This window comes from Pseudopipra pipra, chromosome 12 (assembly GCF_036250125.1).
Source record: "Pseudopipra pipra isolate bDixPip1 chromosome 12, bDixPip1.hap1, whole genome shotgun sequence".
In the NCBI taxonomy this organism is placed as follows: Eukaryota; Metazoa; Chordata; class Aves; order Passeriformes; family Pipridae; genus Pseudopipra; species Pseudopipra pipra.
In genome coordinates, this window is record NC_087560.1 from 8,441,874 (window position 1) to 8,468,223 (window position 26,350).

A 26,350-nucleotide genomic window follows, 5' to 3' on the forward strand; every position below is an offset into this window, starting at 1 on the left:
AATTCCTTCTCCCTCTCTACACACAGAGATGGAAGAGGAAAAGAGAAATATTATAACTGTTGGCTTACCCTCATTTCCTCACCCTCATTTCCTCAACTTCTATCTGCTCTATGCAGCTGTCTCCAGTCTAAACAAATTTCTGAATGCCATCTTTTCCAGAAATAAGAAACTCAGTGCAACTATTTTATTAAGGGCATACTTTTGGAGATCTGACACTTTGATTTTAATACTTGCAAAGCATCTGAATTGGAATACAGAAAGTTCACAGGTTTTTTATCTTTTAACACAGTCACATAGTCAGGACACATATTTTACAGTATTTGCTATAGCTAGGCATAAGTAGCCTTAATTTTCTAAAACAGTGTGAATAAATATTGCACAAAAAGTTGGATTTTATTATACTTCATGAATTTCTAATTCTATTGCAGCAGTTCATGGGATTGTAAATGTTGTCATAAAATGTTAAAATATTTTACAACAATACTCAAAACACTGAAATTATCATAAAAATAGTGGTGTTTACGACTAGTTGTTCAGATTAATACTGGGGGGTTTTGTTTGTTTGTTTTTAATTGTGGTTAACAGTATATATATTTCCACAGATATACAGTATTTTTATATAATTTTCTCCATTATATTATAATTGAATACTTAGGTCTTAGAGACAGGTTTCCACCTTATGCAAGCAATGGAGTTCCACTGCAGTTAACAAAGCTAGTCTGGTACACACTGGCTGAGAAATTATCCCAAACTGAGTATTTGGATCACATGAAAAAAAATATTTACTTGGAACAAAAATCTAATCACTGCTGACTTAAGAGTCAGTAAATAGAGTTCACAGTAAACCTTAGCATGAATCAAAGTTACACAGCTGCATCTGAAACTGTCTCTGAAACTGTACAAACTTGACTCTTCTTCCTTTCTTCCACTCCCTTCCTCAAATATCAGGGCCCTTCCTGTGGAATTTTCTCCTTGAATTCTTGGGTTGCAGCTGCAGCAGCAGCAGCAGCAATTGTGGCTCATTTACTTTACTGTGATGCCATGGCTGTTTTTTACATAAGCTACTGGGAAAGATGTTATGACTTTATGGTAAGAAATATGCAGAGAATACCTGAACATAGGCAGAAGGTCACCGTGGACTCAGAACAGTGCATGTACAAATGCTCTTTCATTTGGAAAAAGCATTTATTATATTTAACAAAGGAATAGTGAAAAGCACTGAGCTGGAACAAGCTGTCAGGATGGTGTTTGGCTACAGGGCATAAGAGTAGAGGCCGCAGTACAACATGCACGTTTCACCAGCTGAGAGTTTCAGTACCTCAGTTAATTACCCTGTTACTCAGCCATGCCTTCCTCAGTGGTTTCCCTTTTCCATATTACAATTCCCTATTAATGCCTGATACAACACTTCAGCCCTATATGCTGACTTCAGTTAAAAGGTCTCAGCATTCCAGATCTATATACAGAATCAAGAATTTAGAAAGAAATTTGAAAAAAAAAAGGAGCAAAATTGTTTACATTGCATTTTTTTACCTAAACTATTTCAAGACTGCCTATAGTGACTTCACTCTATTCAATATGTTATAACAATATGTATAACAATGCTGTTATGTATAGATGTGTCACCTGAGACCTGACACTGTTGAGTGATCAGCTTCCAAAAGAGCTATCTAATTATTTTCCAAGTCAAATTCTCAATTGATATGAGGATGATATGATTCTTTTCTGATTCTTTTCATTTGTGAGCTTACTTTTTTCTTAGTGAGGATCTGCCTTTTTTTTATTTAACTTCTTTTTTTAATATGAATTCACATAGCATCCATTAGCAGATTAAAGCCTGCTACCATCTTCTAGTTAATTCATCAAAAGCAAGGAGATTTCACTCTGATGATTTACCTACTTGGCAGCAAAACTACATATTGTTCTTTTCAGGAAGTTTCTTGTCTACAGGATACTCGTAATGCAATAACTAAGGTCATGTACTCATAGATTTTAATACAATATGTTGCAAAAGGAAAACAAGGAACAGAGAACATTGGAATACTGATTGCAAAAGAATGTGGAAGACAACTTCTAACTTCCAGAGGGAAAGGAGACACAGCCTACTGTTGTTTTAATATTTATCACTTATGAAAGAGAACATTAAAAAATAAACTTGGTGGGAAAAAAAATCCAAATTTCAATTGATATTAAAAATACAGAGTATAGGAGCAGTTTCCTTGCATACCCTACTTTTCTGAGACCATCATGAAGCCATCTTTTCTTGGTTATTTTTATGCTGACCCATGTGCATTTTTAAAGAGGTTTTGGCCATGGTACACCAACATTTTAGCTACTTTTCTTCTGAAGTTCTTCTCTTGAGGAGAAAGAGAATTTGCTCCTATGCAAATTATTATAGACAGTGAAATTTTCAGCTGATCATTCATCAGCATCTCCTCACCACTAGCACATGAAGAAATACTTCAGTCACCTCAGAAGACTAAGTGATAAAGTGTATTTTTGCGTTCCCCTTGAAGTCAGTCATTAGTTTAAAATTGGAGCTAGTGGGAGAAGATTTTTGTCTATTACAAGGGAAAAATTATGCACAATTCAGGTAAAATTCAAAGATAAATAGTTATATTATCATTATGGTGATCCTTTTAACACACAAAGCTGAAACCCATGAACAGGAATTCAACCACAACAGCAAGAAAAAAAAAATCACTTTTCCTAGCCAGTTCATTTCTGCCTTTCAGAAATATAGACTCTGCATCCCCCAGTGTATTCTATAATTTTCAGTAGAGTTTGTAAGTGATAAAAGACAGAAATAATGAACTCTGTAACAAAATATGCTATCAAGAGATACATCATCAGAGCGACAGGATAAGCAGAAAATCAATCAGCTGATTTCTGACCCTGAGAAACTATGAGCAATATTGCAGATAGGAACTAGAAATTAGATCAGTTTTGTCCTTGTCTCCAAAAGATTGGAGCAACTATGGTTAGGGATAATAGGGGATGTGTTCTGGGCTTCACAGGAATCACCTTGATAAATGAGTTTGAAGCACTCCATTTACCCTTTTCCAACAGGACACAAACCAAGGGCCCTCCTTCAAAATGTTCTGTGTTATTAACCACCAAGTATATAGATATAAATTTCATTGAAATATCTACTTGTTATTAATCTCCAAAACTGCAGTGAAGTCACAGCAATAAAATAATCTTGAAGTTTTAACACAAACAAAAATACAATAACTTGTCATATATTCATATTCCACCTCTCATATTTGTGATAGTCACAGGAGATAGTAGGTTATTGGACTAAAAATAGACTTATCCCACAGGTTTGATCTTAATATATTATGGTATTTAAACTACAAATAAGTGCCCCAAATTTTAAAATTTTGAATAATTGAATACCTGGAGGTATTAAAAAAAACATATAATTTTCTTTTAATTTGATCCTAAATTCTAGAAAAAAATAGATTAATCAGTTCACATTAACCTGAAGGATCTTTTTATGCATATCCCCTTCCTTGATTTCAATTTCATGAAGACTCAGAAAACTGTCACTTACCTGCCTTTTGAAAATAGTGTTGGAATTAGCATTTGTACGGTGCTTTTGGATCTTCCAATCAAGGATGCTGTGCAAAGAAAAATATTTTTACTATTTTGCATAAACAGAAATTGAATACATACAAACATTGAACTACTGCACTAACTGGGAAGGGGATCACAGGCTCTGATTATAGTCCTTAAGTTTGGGTCCAGTTCTGCCTCCACTGCGACCTCTGTCTCCTCAGTGATGGAGTTTTTTGGACCACTGAAGCCTCATGCCTCAGAAAACATTGACCCTTTGTGAAGCAAGACAGATTAGAAAAAGTGACCTTAAATCCTGCAAGGAAATATAAATCTTGTAAAAATATGCGGTTTCTCTTTTGGAGTCTATGTCAAGTTAACCAAGATTTTCTACAGGTTTTTATTTCCCTGTTAATATTGCTCCTCATTGGTATGACTTCTGTAAAATTGCTTGCTGCCACACAAAAATTACACCGGGCTCACTGTAATTGAGAAGGAATAAGTTTCAAAAGAAACAAACAGATTATCAGAGGCCAAATCAAATATTTGTACTCAGTAACTCACTGTTAGAAGTACCAATCTGTTCCCTATGAAAGGAAATATTTTCCAGTCTCTTGCATTGCTCTTCCACATGTCCTGCTGTAGCCTTAGCAACGCTCTTGACTGCTTTTATTTTACGTTCAGAGACCTCTGGTGGCTCGTGTCTGATTTGCTCTGGAAAACAGCAATGATTTCTCATTTCCAAACGTACTTCAGGTGCTTCCAGATCTGAGTCTCTTAAAACACAGCATGGTAAACATTTTACTTCACAAAAAAGAAAAAAAATACTAAAATACACAACTGTATTTCATAGTGCACATGAAAAGTTGGAGACAACAACAAAAAGTTTGTCCCTTTTTTCATTATTTTCAAAATGAGTAAACATACCTATTTTTTTAAAAAATACCATAGAGCATGTACCTAAATTATTTTTCCTCAAGAAATTCAATTTTACTAATCTTGTGCACCAGATTTATTACTCTGGCCTCTGTATCTTGTCCTAACTATAAATCTCAACTAGATGTCATTTTTCATAGTTTCACGTGTGTTGGTGCTCAAACAATCCTCCCTCTGAACTTCTGGTTTAATGGAGCACTTGAACCCAGGCAGCTCTCTCGGTGTCAGTCGTGTTGTTCTACACGGGAGTAAAAGAAAGGTGGCAGAACAAAGCTCCTACCAATAAATCAGGCAAGGCTCAGTAATTCCCTCATCTCCACTCTAAAATGAGCCCAAAAGTTCCTGAGCAAACAGACCAACAGCTTCAGTTTGACCACTCTGCTATTTAGCAGAATTTTTTCTAACCCTGATAATCTTATGAGTCCACAATTAGTTACATATGCTGAAATTTAATGTTCTTTTTCTTAATGCTTTCAAAAATCCTCCATTCCTGGGACACTCAATGATTGCATTTAATCTGTATGAGCTCTGCATCCCTATTTTTGAAATTGTAATCCTTTCCTCAGCTCACTTTAAAATATTTGTAGTTAAGAAAAGCCATGAAATCATAGTAGAAATCAAAATGTATGAGACATCCTATTTCCTGTATCTCTGTTAAATGAATACATACAAAGTACTTAAATTAATATTTCTAAAAAAAAAAAAATCAGTAATAGCTCAGCATTTTCAGCTTTTTCTTTTTTTTTTTTTTTTTTAAATATTTTATATCCTAAAGCCACATTAAATACAAACCTATAAGAAACACAAATATTTCTGCTTCTGTAGAAAAACAGAATAGATCATTTCTTTCTCCGGGATTCTCATATCCCCCAAAAGTATCAAGTGAGGAACTCTTAGAAACAAATAGATATGGTTTTACAGGACCAAGAATACTTGAAAAGTTGTGGTTGGGATCCTTATTATGAGACATTTTAAAATTGGGAAAGGTTTTACAAAAACTCCCTCATGTTTTTCCTCCTTAAAAATATAATTTATTATTCCACACTTTTCCTCAGAAAAATGCAAAGAATTAAAAATAAATCCACTTTACGCATATAATCTTGCAAGGAAAAAAACGTGAAGTGAGGAATTAAAGCAAGGAAAAAGCCCTTAAATATATACGAGAAGGACAAAACAAGGAGGTTACTTCTACAAGCTCAAAATGCAGTTAAACCACAATTCAACAATAACAAACCACGTTTTTGCATTCCAAGCAGAATTAAGCTGTAAATAGCATTTTTCCTTTCCCCCTGTTTGCACTTTGCTCCCTCTGGTGTCTCAAAGTGTGTATGACATCCCTTGGTCGTTACAATAAATAAGCAAAACCATTCTGATTACTCATATTTTAAAATTATTAATATTGTGAAACTACCTCTTTGTTGGACATAGTGACTACAAATTTATTATTTTCTGGGAAAAAAGCCAAGCAATAAACTACATTTTGTAAAGCCAGTAAGCAAGTTATTAAGAGAGAGACTTCTGTATCACCAAGCACTGCCTGGCTTTAATTCCACAACGTAACAAATACAGACTTATCTCACCCTTTTATCTCACAGCAATTTGTGAAATTACATTTATTCTCATAAAGGTTTGTTGATTTAATCAACAGCATTCTTAAGTCTCCAGAAGTCCAGCCAATGGTGAACATACTCACAGCTTATCTTTGCAAAACAATAGCTCCAGTGTCATGAAATGTTACATTTTTTTATCAATATTTCATCACATTATACATAGGATAATATAATAAATTCTCAGTACTTGACAACTATCCCCTAATGCAATCTAAGCTAGTGCTGTTTCATATTTCAGTATGTAACATATGTCAACAATGTTGTTAACCACTAATTGCTCTTATTCATCTCAGAAACATGCCTTGATTGCTAATTGAGGCCAGATAAATATTTTAGTTTATTGAAATTGCTTTGCTGCCCATTGAGATAAAGAGGAAAAAATTTCAAAAGAAGCTGAAGGGAAGAAAACTAGAGAAATTAATTACTGGATGATGATAATCCTGACAGAGACTGAAATTATTATATGGCCTGAATGGTTAATAAAATAGTGGCCCAATATTGTTTCTAATGAGAAGTATGAATGTACAAGTTCAGGTTCATACAACCCCAGATCTCAAGAAACAGGCCCAGTTTTTCACATTCCTGAAGTTTTTTCCAAGTTTTTGAAGTGCTTTTCATTAGTGGATGTCAACACTTTTCATAATGGAAGTAAATATAATTTTTATGAAATTACAGCTGAGAAATTACAGCACCAATGGGGAAATTATCTGCACAATGTCTCCAAGTAGCTGAATACCCAAGTCTGTAATGCAACATTGCCTTTCTGAATCTAGCACTAGTTCACCAAGCCAAGATAAATCCTCTTCAACAAAAGAATCTGAAAAATACTTTACAAAAATCTCATTTTACCCCTTCTGTTAAAAAGAATTATGTCGGGATGAAATGAGATGAAGTGGTTTGCATGTCAGACCAAAAATTAAGCAAAAGATTAGAATCAGAATGCAAGCCTTCTGTAACAGCCTGTGAGAGCAATGCCCAAGGAATACAACTAACAACTGATTTCTGTAGCTGTGGTGTGGAAAATTCACTTTAGAAAAAAAGTCTTACTTCCTCCAGGAGAGATTTTTCTCATGTCTACATTGTTCACTGTCTCCACCCTTTTCCTCTGTGTGTGTATTCATCACTGAACTGCCCTTGCCCAATGCTGATTCATTATGGATTCCAAATCAAGAATATTCTGTAAACATCACAAGTTATTCAGAAAATTAGAGCCAAAGTAATTCTTAGAGTTTGTTTTCATATGCAAACCCAGCTGGTGTCACAGCAGGGAGGTTGATGAGTCTGTTCATTCTGTATTCCCCATAATGCAGGCTCTTGCCAAGAACCAGGGCCACAAAACAGGAATTTATACATGAATACTTAGTCTTTGTAATTCTGTCTTCCTGTATAAGTCTTGTCTTTGCCACAACATTTTCAATTTAACGTGTATGTGTATATTTACTTGTGTAAAAAAAAAAGTGTTTACATTAAAAAAAATACTGAACATCATAAAAACAAATAAGGATCAAATCTTTAACCTCATCTAAGTACTTTGCCTACACCTGCTATGGCCTACATGGGATTTCTCAGTGGCACAACAGCACCATTCCATGACTCCCTTTGCTCAAGGAAATAATGAGATGGCTAAACCAGGGATAGTGAGAAAGGGACATAGTGAGGGAGTATTTCACAGGAAAAGGGCAATAAACCAGACTTCTGTGAACCTGATCATCGTATCAACCCTTTCAGAAATAACATGCCAAAGTTATAGTAATGATTTCAATTATTGTTTCACCCTCATACTCAGGGCAATTATACCTAAAATCCTAGATTCTGTTCCTGAAACACATAAAAATCTCACTTTCTGGTCTCTTAAAAGAAATTACATCAGAGTTCCCAAACATTGAATAATATTATATAAAAATCCTGTGATATCTATAAATCAGGTAATTTTTTCAGAGCCAAATCATTGTTTTTAAAAGAACAGTAGAATGTGAGCAGAACAATTTTCAGCAAATTTTTTTATTTTCTGCCTAAAGGGGGGGCTACAAAGAAGCTGGAGAGGGATGTTTGACAAGGGCATGTAATGACAGGGGGAATGGTTTGTGGGCACATTTAGGCTGGATATTAGAAATAAATTCTTTCCTGTGAGGGTGGTGAGGCACTGGCACACATTGCCCAGAGAAGCTGTGGATGCCCCATCCCTGGAAGTGTTCAAGGTCAGGGTTGAAAGGCAACCTGGTCTAGTGGAAGGTGCTCATGACAGGGAGGTTGGAACTAGATGATCTTTAAGGTTCCTTCCAACCCAAACCATTCTGTGATTCTATGAAATATATTCATATGATATTAATGTGTATTACTTTTATGGAGTGATTTGTTCTACCAAGGCAACAAGTATGGTGTTGAAAGACAAAATACGAATCACAGTTTCATGACCCTGTCTGAGCAAAAGATGCAATTAAGGTCTTCGATGTGACCTTCCCTTTGTGTCAAATTGTGCTAAAATGTATGTGACAGTTTTTCTTATGGAAACCTCCAGGTATTGATGATTAAGGAGAGGCTGTCAAAATAATTTATTTAGGTTCACAGGCAGAATTCACAACTCACACAAAGTGTCAAAAAGCACAAGCAATATCTAGTTTATCCATTAGGCTACTTGGTCTCATACAATTATTTCACTGTATTGATAAGCATCTTTTGACTAAAAAAACTTTAGCTGAGGCTCCAATTATCACTACTGACTTTAAAGGGCCAGTGCTCCCCTTTTCTGAGAAAAGTAGTATTATGATTTTTAAAGTATGTTGACTTGTATCATCTCATTTTGCTTTTGATATGATTATTACTAAAATCCCCATAAACAAACCCAGAAAAGAGGCACCTTTGTAAGTTTTCACCTAAGACACCATGTTTCACTGTTCTACACTGGGCCTGATGCAGTCTAATTAAACATCATTCTTTATATTGAAGTTCCATTTTCAGGACTTGTCTACCTAAAAGAATTCATAAAGTGATGTGGTTTAAGAAATCTGATCTTTAAAGTCTTTTATTTTATTGTACTAAAAATACTTTGAAATCCAAACTACAAAACTGCTAAAACAACAAAAAAAGTTTGCAGGAAATATGGTTCAGCATGTTATAAACTTTACAGGCTTTTGTTTTTATTTATTGTATTTACTTACCTACAAAATGTAGCCTGTTGATGCAGACTGTGAAACACATTTGAGAACAATACTATTTATGTTGAGGTAGATGTCTTGGGCAAACAGTCTTAGTGTAAATGCAAATTCAGTAATGCTAAAATAAAAACATTGCATACGTTAGCTACCACATTTATTACATTAAAATAGGCATTTATTACATTAAAATAGGCACCAAATATATACTTAAATCTCTTAGCATCCTTTCAACTCCCTGGGGATTTCAATGTAATTTTTTAAAAAGAATTGAAAAGCATCAGGCAAACAAATTTAGGAAGACGTGATTTTAGAGTTTTTTTTTTAATATAATGATGTCTCATGATTTTATTTGTAGCCCTAGATGTGACTGTGACTAAGTATTTCAGCAGTTCAGATGAGCTCACGTGTACACTGTACAGCCAGTTTGCCTTGCCCACTCACAGGAATCTCTTGCAGACCCGAGCTTCTCTGTGACCGACCTTGGAACCAAGAACAGGAAGACTAGTGAACTGACATCTCCCTTCACTTTCCTAATGTATTTATTCACTATAGTTTATATTTCAAACAGAAATGCCTGAACTTACAAAACTCACATCCTCGACAGCCCGCACACCATGAAGTGCCCGGCTCTGTGGGCATCGACACCCAGCAGCTGCTGGTGCCCACACCTGTGTGAAATCAGGCTGCCCCCGCCTCCCGAGAGCGGAAATAGTCTTTTCACTGTACTTAAGGTAAGGGCAGACAGGTGTAAGTTTTCCTGCGCCTCATTACCCGGCGGGGGTGTTTTAAGGAGCAGCTGAGCCCTCGGGGGTTGGTTCCACCGCTGGTGTGGAGCGGCCCCGCCGGGTTCTCAGCGCCGTGATGGGCAGCCAGGTGAGCAGCGAGGCTGCAGCCCTGCTGTTCCTAGGTACCTCTCCTCCAGCCCGTGCTTCCCCCTCACCATTGCAGAGCAGGGAGCGGCCCCGAGAGCCCGTTCGCTCATCGGGCTAAGGGCGGCGGTGGCAGGGACAGCGAGCTGGCGCCAGCCTGCGCCGCCCTCGCTGGGTGTTGCCGCTGCCGAGTGAGATAAAACCTGTCCCGGCTCCCTCCCCTTGTCCTCGGCCGGTCCTGCCCCCCGCGCGGTGCCCGGGAGCCGCTGGAGGTAAGGCAGGGGCTGCTTCCCTTAGTCCCGTCCCTCGGAGGGGCTGCCCCGTGCGGCCCCGGGCTCCGCTCCCTCGGGGATGGGGTTGGGTGTCGCCGTGGCCAAGAGCGGTGACCTTGGGTTCCACGGAGCTCTTCGGTGGGTGCGAAGCCTTTTCTGGGTGGTGCGGCGTTTGTTCTTTCTTTCTTGGGCAAACTTCACCAAAGTTTCTGGGAGGTTCTGTTGTCCTGTATGTGTTTAGCATCCACTACGTAACTTTGTTGTATTTTAACTCTGATGATAAATGTCTGTAGCTTCTCTTTCCAAGGTAGTCTAGTGAATTGTATGCGTTCCATCAATTGTCTTAGAGTATATCTATTCACTGGATTTTTTTGGAGAAAACCATTAATGTGGAGGCACAGAGTTCAAGATATTAGCTCCTTGAAATGGAAAAATGCTTTTGTGCTATTTTAGTGATTTCTTATCAAATAAATGCAAAGCTTTAGAGTAGAAACACTTTTATTATTTTTTACAGGAGTTCTAGTTACTCGTGAAAGTAGTTTTGCTTGGAGGTTTTTATTGAGACTTGCTCAACTATGAAATTAATTAGAATGACTCACTTTTAGAGCCTTGTGTTTGTATCATGATTACTTTCCTAGTCACTGTTTGGAACTGTAGTAGTGTTTTCTTAACATATCATGGAACTTTAGTATATTAGTGATGCCAATGGTACAGAACTATGGGATTTCTGGGATTACTCATTGCAAAAATGGCTGTCGTGGTGAGGTAGTTCTGCTCAAGAGGTTTGTGTCAGTAGGATTGATTACATGACAAGATCAGGTTTTTCTCATTAAAAACTTTTCAGTGTTAGAATTAAAAGTTCACTGTAATGAACACTGCAATCCATGCATTGCAATACATTGGATCAGTTTTGGACTTTGATCCTGCTTCATAATAAACAGAGTTTTTTTACTTGAGCAGGTTTGACTGTACATATAATAAATCATTTGGAGTTGTTTACAGCAAACAACTGCATGCCCCATAGCAAAGAACACTGCAGAGAGATGTTTAGTAATTGATAGTATTCTAAGAGTGAAATGGAAAAATAAGTAGTTCCTCTTGTCACAGTTTAGAAATCCTCATTATGATGCAATTGATTACAACAGTGATTGATGATTATTACATCACAATCTAAAAAACAAAGGCAGAGGATATATTTTGTTTTATTTCCAGCATCTGATTCTAGTTTTGTTTGTTATTTAAACATCCCAGAGTACAGTGTAGCTGAACCAAAAATATTACCTCTCTCTGATCAACGGGGTTTTTTGTCTTAAATGAGCTCAAGGTCACTTAAGAAAGACAAAATTAGTGATTTAAAGCTTTGATTCATATTCATTGCCTCTGTTGATTATTCTTGTAAATTTCTTTTTAAGCTTTCTGTGTCTTTACTTGACTGTATATTTTCCTGAGTTAAAGCAGAGTAAATAAGAATGAATTCTGTTATGGCTGATTCATGAAAATGAAAGTCTATTGAAACTCTTGTCGCTTGCAAGTGACTTTTGCTTACAGCAATGGGAAGTCTTAGCAGAGACTTCAAGTTTGTAACTCTCTACACTTTTCAAGTTATATAGGCCATAAACTTCAAGTAGGTACTATCTTACTAGGCCCTTTGATTTGTGTGGGATTATGTTGGCATCATCGACTCTTTCAAGGACATAAATGTCTCTGCTCAAAAGAAAATTTATAATTGAGAAAATGAAGGGAGCTGTGCCTTTACTAGCATGAGGAAGGAGCACTTCCTCATAGAAAACTGTTACTTTCAATAAAGATAGGGATGACTGAATGTATATAAAACTAAGGGCAAGATCTGTCTTTAAGTAAGATGCAAGTTCTTAGAAATCGTACATTCTGCAGAAATCGATGGCTCTTTCTATCACATGTCCTTTCCTGTAAGAATTGATGGGTGAATGTCCTAAAACCTGATTAAAACTCTGCTGCAGCAAAGCATTTCACCATTTGGATGTGAGTAACTCCACTGAAGATGACTTAAGTGATACTTTTTCTGTGCCGAAGGCTTTGAAAGGGGCAAATAACTCCCATTAGTAGTTCTGCATAGTGCCTAAGCAATGTATAATTTCCTATAGATGACTCTTCTTGTAGCTGATAGGACATTCAGACACTTCTTTAAAGAAGACAACTTTTATGGCTCCACACACACTTGTATTTCTTTTTTCAAACAAACTTGGTTTATATCTTTGATATATGTGATTTAAAACCACCTTTGCTAGGTCACATGCATTAATTGTTGTCTAACGTGTTTAAACAGCTACTAAGTGTAATTGATTATTGTTGAAGCCTTTAATGACATTCAGAGAGTGGAAATTCATATTTTTGCACACATTTTTAATTTATCTACTTGGCAAAAGAGCATGTTGAGAGACTTTTCTAGGGAGCTTAATATAATGTAACAGTTTATGGGGTAAAACAGTAACTTCAAGGAAGTGTAGATTATTTTACTGTGCCATATGACAGTAAGGAAAGCACAAGTGTTCTGAGTTGCTGATGTTTTCACTGCCCCATTTTCCAGCTTAGGTGCAACATAAACTATTTTAATTAATATTGTGTCACCAAAAGGTTTTGAGATGGCCAATTGAATTCTGCCAAGATAGAGTCTTTTGATGAAAACATATCTTTATTGATTGTAGAAGAAGAAAATCATTCTTAAAATGAAATCCAGAGAAAAAATCATATCCCTCAGAGAAAATTTCTGAGTGGCAGGTTGAGATTAACATCATAAAATTGAATTTGTGCTGCAAACCTTTGATGTAATCAGCAGCTGGGAGATGGTGTTGCCCTTACTGTGCTCCTTCTGATTGTGGTGAATTATTGTGTGGAATGAAATAAGTGTTTCTTGTGTCACTCGTTCAAGAAATACAAACAAGGTATTACTAGGTGGCTCTTGCTGGTTAAAATGGGTTGTATCGATTGCTGGTCCCAGTCTCTCCTCCCTTGGACTGCAAAAGCAGGACGTTCCCGTCCCGGGAGAGGTGCGGGTGTCACTCAGCGCTGACCGCGGCTGATGAGGGAGGAGCCCGCCGGGCCTGCAGGGAACTCCCATCACCTCCTGAACTGGAACTGCCGGGCTTGGCAGGGAGGGGCTCCAGGGCGGCACCTGGAGCAGAAAGCAAAGTAGGGGAAAAGGTGTGCAATAGTGAGGGCTCTGGTGGGATGCACTAAGACACGAGAAGTCGGGACATAGGATAGAAATGTTGATCATTAGAGTATTTTACTTGTTGCCTACATCTGATTAGATATATCAACTAAATATTTGAAATACAGAAATATTTGGTTTTGCTGCTGGGGCAACAAGAGAGCAGATTCTGCCTGTTAAAGGAGCCAGTTATTGTTTTACTTGTACAATGTGCTGGTTATGAACTAGTTTTTAATTTCCTCTATAAACCTTTCATTGTTTTACTTTTTGTTAATAATTACTTGGAATATCTTTTGTTACCTTTATCCTGTCTTGCTGTGTTTAGTGTAATTTATTTGGTCATTTCCTTTCTGTACTTGAGATACTTTTACCAAAAATCTTGTAAACTTAATATATTATTATTGATTCTTAGATGACTTGCTATACATTGTGGATAGTTGGTAAATACAGTTTTTTAGTTTGGGAAATGTTATCTTTGCTGGTTACCAGAGATAATATACAACATCCTTAAGGAGAGTGCAACATTTATATCATAAAGTAAATTGACAATGTTCTGAAAGCAGTATAGAACAAATCACTAGACTGCAAAGCTGTTTTTAAAAGAAATAATTAGATTTTTACTAGGAGTAAAACCAATATTGATGAAATTTTATTTTCTTGTGTAGATAGTAAGAGAATGTCAGATAAAACAAAAGACTAGACAAGAATCAGAGAATGAGAGAGATTAGAAACACACAAACCTTAGGAATTTGTCACGAAAACCTACCAGGCTCTGCCTAGATTTTACTTCCTAATGCTTCCTTTATTACAGTGATGAATCTAAAGGGTTGTAAATAGAGGGCATTTATTTAATCCAATACAAATAGTTAAATTCTGCTAATATCTTGATATTTTCAAGACTGTGAGCCAATTTCTGCAGGTTTGGGGTTTTTTCTTGTGCCTGCATTGGTTGCCAAACATTTAATTGAACTTCAAAAAAACTGCCCTTGTATTGACAGTTTGGAATGCACAGGAAACATGAAATAAGTATGATTACAAATTCAGAAAAGTTTTTTTGGCAGGTTGACTGTTACCTGTAAAGTGATATTTTGTTGTATGAAGTCTTTTCTCCTTTTATAGATAAGCCATGAATTTGTATTTGGTAGTTTTTGTTACGGGTTGTAGTGTTGAGAAGGAAGGTTCTCTCACAACCAGTGTTTTACGATGTGAAATGTTTCAGATTAATTCTCTAGGTGGGAGCTCAGTTCCTAATTTTAAGGACCTTGATATATATAAATTGTTATTTCTGAGGTCATTGAAATACATACCCCGATTTGTTTCTTTATTAAGAGATGTGATTCTGAAACTATAGTTAGTAGTTCAGTAGTGTTCAGAATGCTCCCTCCAGTAAAGCTTCCTTTATGTTCCTCAGTAAAGCTTCCTTTATGTTCCTCCAGTAAAGCTTCCTTTATGCTTATGAGCAAACATTGCATGGAAATACATGGAGGAATAGGGAATGTTTTCTACCAACTTCAGTGTGGCAAAGCAGAATCCAGATTTCTCACTTCAAATCCCTTAGAGATGTGTGGCCATGCTCCTGAGGTATAAGCCATTCTTCCATTCTAACCTACGTGTTCCCAAGCCACTTGCTTTAGGGTTCTGTTTTTTGTCTGGACAAAATATAGCCCAGGGAAGGGCTGAGAGGTAGAGCAGTAATTAGGTGGCAGATCGGAAGGTCCAAGATGAGCCTCATGGAGAAGCTGGCAATTTTTCCCTTTTGTTTAAGATCAGTAGAGGAGCAGAGCCAAGATATGCTCACAATACTGGAGTTAGGGTTCTGTGGGGAAGGCTTAAGTTATGATGGCACTGTTTCTTTATGGTATAATCTGACCTTTTTCATTCTCCTCTGTTTGTGACTAGTCAAAAAAGCTGAGTGATGAGGAAAAGACCTTGCATTAATATGTGCTTAGTAAGGCATTCAAGGTCAGACCTCCATCTTTCTGGCCCCTTAAGACTTTTGATTAGACTTTTAAATACCTCATGGCTCCTGTAGAATAAAGAGTGGTGTACTTAGCTTTCCAAATTAAACTTTACTACACAAAGTTGCTAAAGTAGTACAACCAAAGTCTTTGAAGCTGTGCAAATTTGGATCATTTTCCAAGTTAAAAGAGGTTTGTGGTGTGGTTTTGGTGTGAGAAATCTTACATCCCTACCACCCTGCCTCTAGTTCTATGAACAAGTTAGTGATGAGATGAGCTGGTGTGTTTAACTGAAAACAGGGAACTTTTCAGTAATGAGAGCAGACCTTTTGGCAGTGTAGTCACAGGGGCAGGACAAATAAGCTTATTAGGCTGTAAACAGGGAGAAACAGGAATAGAACTGAGAAACATGATTTCAAGTTGAATTAGGGGTTAGTGCTGCAAATCAGACATGCTTGAGTGGGCAGAGCTGTGGGAATTTGACACGTGCTGATAAGCTCCATGCAGCTCAGATATGCCTTGGGCAATATTTGACTTTGTGGAAACAATTTTTACCTTTTTTAAAGGAACAGTCTGATAAATATCTGACTTTATTTCAAAGAAATTTGCTGCAGGTGCCATCAGCATCACTAACACATTTGATAAAGCTGAGGATTTTCAGACAAAATGTGTGTATGTGAATATGCTCCATTCCTAGTGAAGTCATGGTACGCTTAGAAGCAAAGGTTTCACATCAAACTACTTATGCATCAAAATATGTTAATCCAAAAGAAAAGTTAACCAAGAAGCAAGGAGGGGGAAGTTAAGGACTGTTCTGTTAACATGAAAGCTCATATACCTTCTGTTTTCTTTCTCTTGTGCTTCATTCATAATGTAAAGGAAAATGTACTAAATATTCTCATAACATTTCAGTCTAAATTAATTCTCTTATAACCGGTGTTTTGTCTGTAGTAGTAGTTTTTTATTAATTCACCTCACTCATGGGTACTTAAAACTTTTGCAAATAGATCTATACATTAGTTAATTCTATCAATTTTTTTGTTTTTAACTTGTTGATTTGAGTTCTGTTACCCATCACTTGCTGAGCAGTAGGTCTTCTGCTAAGAATATTGATCTTGATTCTATGCTTCCTTTACAAGAAAATATAATTTATGACTTAATATTCAATATTCATTGCAGTACAAACCTGAATTCTGCTTCCTTGTGCTGTCTTACACTAATTGAACACTCACGTGGTACAAGTATAAATGACTACATGATATGCAAGCAAATGTACTTTAAAGACCCAGGATTTGAGTTATCAAACTGTTTTGGCAGTCACCATTTTATGAACCCTTGGCAACCTTTTTTTTTGCTGATAACTAAAACCATATCATTAGATTGGTTAGAACACCTTTTATTTCTGCAAGAGAAAAGGACTTCATGGTTACCAGTAACAATAATACTTCATATACCCACAAAGAGCTTTAAAATGAAACTAAATGGGATTTAACTTACCAAACTCATGACATCTGTACAAACTCACTGGAAAAATGAAGAACCCCCATCATAGGATACAGGAAAGGAGTGCTGGATGCTGTTGTGTACTCCAGTTAATAATTTGGGAGTTTCGAAACAGGTGGCTTGTATATATGGGAATTTTTGGGTTTGGGTTAAGGTAGACACTGGCAGTTTAGTGTAGGGCTCTTTCATTGAAAGATGCTAAAGACATTGTTTATCTGTGTCAGTTTTTTTTTTAGCAGTCAGTACTTTCACTTAAGTTGACCCAAAGGAGGCATACTTGCTGCATATATTACTAGTTTCTACAGAATCCAGCTAAAAAGCAGAAGTGGTTTTAAAAGGACCAGACATCAAATTTAAAAATGAGCAAAGTAGAATGTTTTGATAAGAACATTTTTGAAGTACTTCGTAGGTACTGGTGTTTGCACAGACATTGAAAGAGTTTCCTGGAAATGCAGTTCTTAAGAATGTATACTGAATTAACTAATGGCCATCAGTCATTTTGGACAATTCCATTAAATTAGTTTTATGCAGCAGGGGCAAATCTATTAGACGATAAATTTTTTTGGACAAGGGACTCATGACTTGGGCAACAGGAAGAGTCTCTTCATTCTCCCTGTTTCCCAGCTTGCAACTCTGCCTCCACCTTTCTTCTGGTTCTTGTCCCTAGGAGATGGCACAGAATGATTGAGTATGTAGTGCTTTGCTGTCTTGGGCCTCATTTTTCTCTTCCTCCCTGACCCACCACCAGTTCTATCCTTCCAGCCCTGTTATTTTTCTCTTGCCTTATCCTTCTAGGGATCCCAGACTATTGACACCCTGCTCTTGTGCCATCTCTGTGCTCCAGCAGTTAAGTGCTGCTGAGGATGAGCAGCACTGTTGGTTGGAGGGAATAGGGGAGCCATGGTGCACTCATGGTGTACCAAAATCAGGAAGAAAGTCATATGGGCCCACCAGAACTAAACCAGTTTGTGGGGTAGCACACAGCTCCCATTGCTGATATTTCAGTATTGTGGTAGTACCTGTCCCCAGAAGTGTCAGTGCTGGCAACACAAATAAAATGTTTCAATGCCTAATCAACTCCTTATAGCAACATTTTATAGCTTCCCTTCTCAGATGTTGATTACATTGCCCTATTTTTAGGTTATTTTATTCTTACATTTCATGTTGCTTAGAGTCATCATGGCTTGTTTCTCTTTCCAGGTGCTGACTATGAAGAGATCAGTGCCAGCTGTGGCCCTGTGGGGCAGAAGAGCTCCCTCCCACAGCATCACTGCCATTCTGATCACAGATGACCAGCAGACCATAGTTACAGGGAGTCAAGAAGGACAAATATGTCTCTGGGATCTTTCACCAGACCTAAAGGTTTGTGTCCACTGTGCTACAGTTTGCCAAATAGACAGACTGGAGTTTTATCTTTTATTATTGACAATGGCGTTATCCAGACCTGCACTTATATTCAGATGAATTTTTAAAGATAGTGTGGTATTTGTTATAGGAAACTCATGAAGCAAAAAGTGAAATGCCTATATGAGCAACCTGCTATTTGCAGACTTGGGAAAATTTTTGATAAATTAGCATGACCTGTGGATTATAATTTGAGACTCTGTGCTATGAGTAATGGCAGCAAGTAAATATATAGAATTATCATGATTTCTATCTTGTGAAGTCTTTTTTCCCTTTTGTAAATTAATTGCTGAGTGTGGCCTGTCATTTAAGAGAAAAGAATCTATTTATAAAACCACAGCTATCTGCCAGGTTAACAGCAGAAAAAGTCAAGAAAGATGGAAGATGAAATATGTATTTTGGGTATAATTAAGATGCAAATTATTGCTTTGATTATTTCATATTTTTTCCTGAGAATGTGAAAGAGTCAAAACAGTTCCTATTGTTTTTATTCTGTGTTCCTAGAACTATGGTTCTAATATTATTTATACTTACTTGCCTCATCTGTACTTAAATATAGCCTAAAAGGTTGCATTTTTATGGTGCTACCTTTTTCAATTAAGACCTTTGCATGCAGTGAAGCTAATCAGAGAGATTATTTAAACATGTGGTATGAAACACATCCTTAAGAGCTTTGGTGTATCAGTTCCTACTTCTGATGCTGTAGGGTAAAGGCCAGAGGTGTTCTGCACATTGCCTGTTTTATGACATTTGATGCTCCATATATTCTTCAGAAGCTGCAATTTTCAGACTGCACTGAATACAAAACCTGTACTTTATGCAAACTGCATAATTCATCCACATCTTTGTGCATTCCAGAAACATGGCTGAAGAACATAAGCATATAAAGCAGGTTGACAGTTGTTAATATCTACAAGTAGTGTTCTCTTGGGTTTAGATATCCTTAGTTTATGTGGAAATTATTATGTTTGAGTTAAACCATTGTATTATTCTCCTAGGTTTCATCTAAAGAAATTCTCTTTGGCCATACTGCTTCTGTAACTTGTTTGGCAAAAGCAAGAGAGTTTGAAAAACAACCATATGTAGTAAGTGCTACTGAAAATGGGTAGGTAACTGAATATTCAATTATTCATTTCTTAAGTCATGAAATGTATGTCAGGTGTAGGTCAGATTATACATTTGCAGAAGTGTTTTAATCCAATTTCATGATATGAAAATGATAGCAGCTTCTCAGGATAGTTACTATATTGCTTATGTACAATAGTTTGAGATCATCTCATGGACAATAGAAAGGTTTGGCAGATTGAGATATCCAGCTAGACCCATTCAAAGGGAGACTGATGGGTTATTGGGGGGCATCAGCAAGTTCAGAAGCATTTTAATGTCATGGTGCTTTTCTCTGTTTCCTCCTGAACTCATCTTGAGAACTGAACCAGTAAAAGAAACTGATGGACTCTGATCTGGTTTATGGTTCCTCAGTCAGTACCTGTGGAAGGATAGAAAAGGCTGCCCTTGAATAAAAGTCATATATGTTCCTTGTCTGCCTTGAAATCTGACATGATGTTTTGGAGTATATCCTGATCTTGCAGCTTTTCTCTTATGTGGTTGTTGTGACATGGCCCATCACTTGAGTCAAAGTAATTTCTGCAGTTCTGCTAGGTTAGTGTTCAAGAATTTTTTTCTCTCTGAATATTTGATAATCTTTTCAGCTGGGGTTTGAGGCCCATCTGTTCAGGATTTCAGCTGCTGAAGGTGGTTAGGGGTAGCTGCTTACTTCCATAAGGGCCCTCCTAAACAACTTTGTCTCGCTGCTTAATTATATTCTTCTCTCATTTTGGATTCATCTTTTCCAATTATAACAGGGCAGCTCTGTTGAAACCTCTTTCCACAAAGAGTTCCTGTCAATTGTCCTCCTTCAAGCTACACCTTGTAGCACCCTAAGGCTACTACTGTCTCACTTAGGAGCTTATTTATCCTTTCGAGCTGCTAGGATCTCTGGATTCTCATTCAAGAGTATACAAGAAAAGGATAACTTTAAGAAGCCTGAAACAGTTTTTTTTCATCTTGAAAGGTTAGACTGTCCCACCAGACAGGTAGTGGTAAAGAGTTCTGGTTATGTACAGAAAGGAGGGTGAGAAGTCTGCAGAACCAGTTTTGTTCTAGAATTTTGTTTCTCTTACAGTTCTACTCAAGGGTTTTGAGATGAAGATGTTTTTCATCTCGGTTCTGAAGTTCTCTTAGCACAGTACTGTTTCCAGATCATACTGGAAGCAAAGATACTGTATTTCAAAAAAACTGGTGTGGAAAGTGCTAAGAAACAAATGAGGATTTTGCTATGGATATACCATAGAGATGTTCTCATCCTAAAGATTCTGCCTCTGAAGGGAGTCATTGGAACGTGTGTAGGTAGAATTGAATTGTCTTCTGGTCCCTTTAAATGTTCACTTTTACCAAATTACTGCTGACTTCTCATCTGTTACATAAGGGCAGAGCATCCATCACTAATCCCTGGAAGGTCACAACATGAAGTTGAGATAATCACAAATAGAAAACCTCATCTTCAGGAGATGGAGCATTTGTCCAACTACATTTTCTGGCTTGTGAATAATTCACTTCTGCCATTTTCGAGCCTCCATCTCCTTGTAGTGAGGGTGGAAGAAATTGTATGGAAGACGATTCCATGGTACCCTTCCCTGAACAACTTCAGACTCTTTTAAGAGTTTGTGTACCTGCCTAATCCCAGAAGAATGAGCACTGAACAGTATTTTTGTACTTTTAACATGGAAGTCTGTCTATAAATTAATCTATAATGCTTTGTAAGTTATCACAGGTGTCCTGTGTCTGCATATAGCATACGTTGTAGGACAGGTTTATCAATGTGTGATACTGCTCACTTCTTGCTAGTACACACAGTAAATTAAGTACAATATACAGAAGCTGAAGTTCCATTCTGGTCTTATTTGTGCATGTTTGCATGTCTATATCACAGTAATGTAGCTAAAGCAGTAAAACTGTTATTCTGATATGAAGGAGAAATCACTGCCTTGAAATGTTTAACAAACAGCATAAGCATTCTGTTTAAGTTATGACTGAGTCTACAGACTGTGATGCTGTGCTACAGATTTATAGATTTCACTGCTATTGCTCAGCTGAAAAATATCAGTTAAGTAAGATTTTTATATTATCATAAAATGTGACAGTAGGTAGATTAAGATGTAAATCCCTGATTAGTATTTCTGATGTAATAAAATACTTTCCCCAATGTGTTCTCTAAGTCTTTATCCAGAAAATGCCTTACAATGTAATGTCAGAAATCATAAAATGAATGTTTCAACTGTGAAAATAATGCTTGTTGCTTAAATGAAATCTAAAAGCATCGAAGTTTAACATCCAGTTGTTGAACTCTGATAACATACCTTATACAATCTCATTTACAACACTTAATTTGTTTGGGTCTCTTGTACTCCAGACCCATCTCATGTTGAATAATGTGTAGATAAGGAAAATGGGCTAAAGTGTCTTCCTCAGACATCAACCTTAAACGTAACCGAGTGTAGCTGGGCTGTCACACGGGTATTCAGGCTGGCAAGCGTCGACAGCAGATTTCGGGAGCAGCCTCATGATGGCACTGTTTCTTCTTAACAGAAGTTGTTCCTCTCGAGAAGTGAAGTCTGGTGCGGCAGATGATGCATGATGCCTTTCAAAACGTGTGGTTTAAGTTCAGTGAAATGAATCATTTTCAGGAGGATGTAGTTCCAATGACAGATAGTTCCAGTGACGTGTTGATGAGCTGTAATGGCAGTATACCTACAATTTGTTGCAGACCAGAGTTGGCCTTAAAGCCAGGTTTGTTGCAAGGCAGTAGGGTGTAATTACCAAAAGAAAAAGAAACAGATACTGTATGTCATCCCCTGCTAATGACTACAACATTTTCTTACCCAGTAATCTGTAACAAAAAGCTTTATAAATGACCAGACTGCACTTAAATACAGCACTAAAGAAAAACTTGGTGGCACAAAATTATTCCAGCCAATTGAGTGGAAATGACAGAGAATAATATGAAGTTATCTTTGGCAGGGAGATGTGTGTTTGGAATGTCACTAGTGGACAGTGCATTGAGAGCACAAAGCTTCCTTATAGGCATACAGCAATCCATGTAAGTATAGCAACCTTTCCTGGGATATCTCTGTTCATTACAAGAGTTTTGCTTTATTAACATGATGTTTTTCAGAAACATACAGTTTTAAATGTATAGATCGTAACCTAGGAATTAAAACACTGTCACAATATAAGTAATTTTATATCTTATTTTTTTCTGTTTTGCCTTTTGACTAAGAAAAGAATTGAGATTTTTTTATGTTCCTTTGAATTTCTTAAATCAAACTGATTACTTTTAAGCTGCAAATATTTGGAATGCAGTAGATTAACTTACTGTTTGTGAATCAGGTAGCAAACTGAAATGGTCTAAACTTTTGTTTTGTGCGTGGAAACTTCAAGTTTAACGTTGACTTTTTCATGACATGTTTTAGAAGCACAAGTAATCTGGCCAAACATTTTAAGACAATCTGCTGAAAGACTTATTTTTAAACTTTTGAAAGGCTTTGCTGCTGACCTCCAAAAGACTGTTCCTCACCCCACTTTCAAGAATACACTTTCATTCATTGCACTGCTTGGGACAGATCCCTTATTTGCAGAGGCCAAATTGCTTTAAACATTACTTCAGATAATTTCAGGTGTCTGCTTTGAGCTGTATCCAGGTACAATAAGTATCTAGATTTTGGAATGTGGGATTGTTTGAAATACATGTGTGTATGTGATTGAGGGGCCCAACGTGTCTGGATTTGATAGAGGGACACAGCTTATTTCTGGGTGTGTTTGTAAAAGAGCAGCTCAAGGCTCCAAGGTTAATTAAAATGCTGTTTTTCTTCAGTAAGGAAGTCTATGGTGGAACTAAGTCTCCAAATGATGGAAATCTGAGACCTCATGTTACTCCAAACTGTAGCCACGTTTTGAATTCAAAATTTTCAAAGCTTCCAGAAGAAACAGCATTTTTCCTGACACTGATTCAGTTGACATAAATAGTTCAAACACTTTTGTTAACTATCAAGAAGAGGAAAAAGCTTGAGTAAATAAGCAACAAAAATTACAGAAGATAAACTTATTAATTATATGTTTTTTTCTGTGTGCGTGTGTATAAAAGCACACACTAAGAAGTTATTCTACATTTTTATTTGTGCAGAGGTTTAAAATACATATATTCTTTATATGAATGTATATATACAAAACCCTCAATACTTAAATTATGATTTAATAGAGGTGCAGTATGACCTGCTTTGTGCTCTTGCTTAATTAGGTTTTAATAGATGAAGTTACAGATGAGTCCTGCAGGACAGTAGGCAACCCTGGCCCAGCTGACTAGCTGACAATTGGTACATTTTTTGTGGAGATCAGAGGCAGAATATTCATTCTCACCCTTCAAGGAGGAGTAGCAAGTACTTTTATAAAATGGGTCCTTCACCTCTATTAGAAGTGAGCTAAACCTAATTGTAACTGGATGATGATTTTTGTTTTATAATTTGGGTAAAAAAGCGAAAGGAAAATAGGAACTTGTAGTGGGAGAACTTCCTGAAGAAAAACAGTAGATGTTGTTAGCAGGTGAAATTTTCTTAAAATGCAACCTTCAGATAGTTATAATAAATTGGGGTCTTTTTTTTTTTTTTGTGTGTGTGTGTTTTGTTGTAGGCTTTTTGTTGTTCCATGAGAATGGTTGCTTGTGCTACAGCAGTACCTGTGAGAATATATTCCTTACAGAATCTTATTGTCTGGAAGATTTAGTGCACACTGATTTCAGTGGCGTCATAATTTGAAATTGTTACTTGATTTTTTGGTTAGGTTTTAATTGAACTCCTAGCCTACCTATTCTAGTAGGTTCCTTTTGTTCAGGGTAGATAATTCAGCTATGAATGGCAGATGTCAAGTAGTGCAAACTGAATATTTGCCATTTGAAATGAAATTTAACACCAGGGTCATCACTTAACTGTTTGTGGATCTTAACCAGTGTGGGATTTTCTCAGAGGAATAACTGACTATACAGATCCTCTAGTTCAAGCCTAATTTAATGGTAACACTAATTGCAAATTCTAAGCATTTCTGCCTCTGTTTATTCATAATATCTGTAGCAATATTTATCCTGGTCCCAGTTATTTATACTTCTTTTGTTTTCAAACTTCAATTTGTTAACTGATAAACTAAGAATTATTATATCAGCAAAACTCTACAGAGGTACAATTTTGTGGGTCTATTTTTATCTGCTTACATGATTGTGCTCTATTTTAAGGTTAGCATTTAAATGTAAATTCTATTTGAGGTGGCTTCTTACTTGTTTATAGCAATTTTGTGTAAAATTACAGATAAATACATACATAATGCAAGTGTCCTTGCACATATAAAACACATGGCAAAAAAGAACTGTTCGTAGTCCCTCTGTACCAGTGTCATCTCTGTTCCTTTGCTGTGTATCTGTTTTTTTTTTTTCTTTGTGATTGTTGTGAAAGAATGAATCTTCTGAACAATAAGCCATTTAATGTCAAAATAAAGAATATCTCATGGAGTAGAAATCCTTCCTGGAAAATAATCAGAAATTCATTACGAAAAATTTAATAATGAATATTCTACATGTTCACCTGTTTTTAGTGCTTTAGATGCCTCTTGATAACTGGAGCTTTGTCAAATGCTTGGAGAGCGATGAGAAACAAGTTCCAAACTCCTTAGCAATTAATGAAAATTAACACCTTGATTCCTTCCCCAAATTACAATAATCCTAATATTTATGCAAGGCAGTTACTGCTTGAAGTAGGAAGCAGCTCTTACTAAGCTGTATGCCGTGCTTGTGTTGGTAACAACACTGGGTATGATTTCACATATGCCTTAGATTTTTTTAGTAATGCTACAAGTGTTGATTATAAATCCAAGTATGAAATGCTTAATGTGAGAAATATCCATGCCATTTGTAGCTCTATATGCTGACTCTCTGCTTTCCACTTGTCCAGTATTACCATTGCTCATTCCGGATGACAGGTGAAGGCTGGCTGCTTTGTTGTGGAGAATATCAAGATGTTCTTATTATTGATGCGAAGACTTTGGATGTTCTTCACACTTTATCATCATCCCAGTCTTCTGACTGGATAAATTGTATGTGTGTTGTACACTCTGCAAGAATTCAAGGTATGTGTTTTAAGTGTGTTTATGTAGGCAAATTAAATTGTGATAAAATATTTATATATAGTATGATCCTACCTGATTTAAAAATCCAATCATGTTTTACAGAGAAGCTATGTACAAGATTTTAATGTTTCGTTGATAGCACATGAGGTGTTTTTAATGCTCCTGATGTTGATCATGTTTCATTTAATATATTTTTTAGAGAAAGGCCTGTACACTGGCTGTAAGCAGTTCATTTCTTGGATTTAAGCACAAATTAGTTTTGTAATATCAGGGAAATTAAATGCACTAAACCACAGTTCTCTTCTTTCTGTTAACACATTCACTATTTGCTTACGTGATTTTTGTAATAACCAGTTAATTATCTTCTTTTTTAATGTAAAACTGATATTTCATCCAAGCAGTGTTGTACAGAATCCATGTTTTAGTGCTGAATAGGTAGGTACTCTCTGCATTGACTTCAAGGTGACTGTCTCACTGTTAACTTTTCACAGAAGACTCTTTGGTTGCAGTGTCTGTAACTGGAGTTCTTAAAGTGTGGGACCTGTCATCATCTCTGAATAGCATCCAGGTCAGTTTGAGATGTGAAGCAGCATGAATGTAGTAATATTCTCAAATAAAGCCTGCATTGAAGCAGAATATGAATAAATTTAAATCTTTTGGACATATATTAA

General features: G+C 36.6%; 1 protein-coding gene across 3 annotated transcripts in view; it reads left to right on the forward strand.

Annotated features, from left to right (window-relative positions):
* The first annotated feature begins 10,089 nt into the window (after positions 1 to 10,089).
* The window catches only part of WDR72 (WD repeat domain 72), a 108,241-nt gene continuing 91,980 nt past the window's right edge, over positions 10,090 to 26,350 (forward strand). The window contains exons 1-6 of one of the 3 annotated variants that reach the window (XM_064668747.1): positions 10,090 to 10,400; positions 18,252 to 18,413; positions 19,454 to 19,560; positions 22,533 to 22,611; positions 25,505 to 25,679; positions 26,171 to 26,247. In XM_064668747.1, the coding sequence (XP_064524817.1) occupies positions 18,261 to 18,413; positions 19,454 to 19,560; positions 22,533 to 22,611; positions 25,505 to 25,679; positions 26,171 to 26,247 (591 nt within the window). In that variant the 5' untranslated portion in view covers positions 10,090 to 10,400; positions 18,252 to 18,260. The other 2 variants (XM_064668748.1, XM_064668749.1) reach the window with 2 other exon arrangements.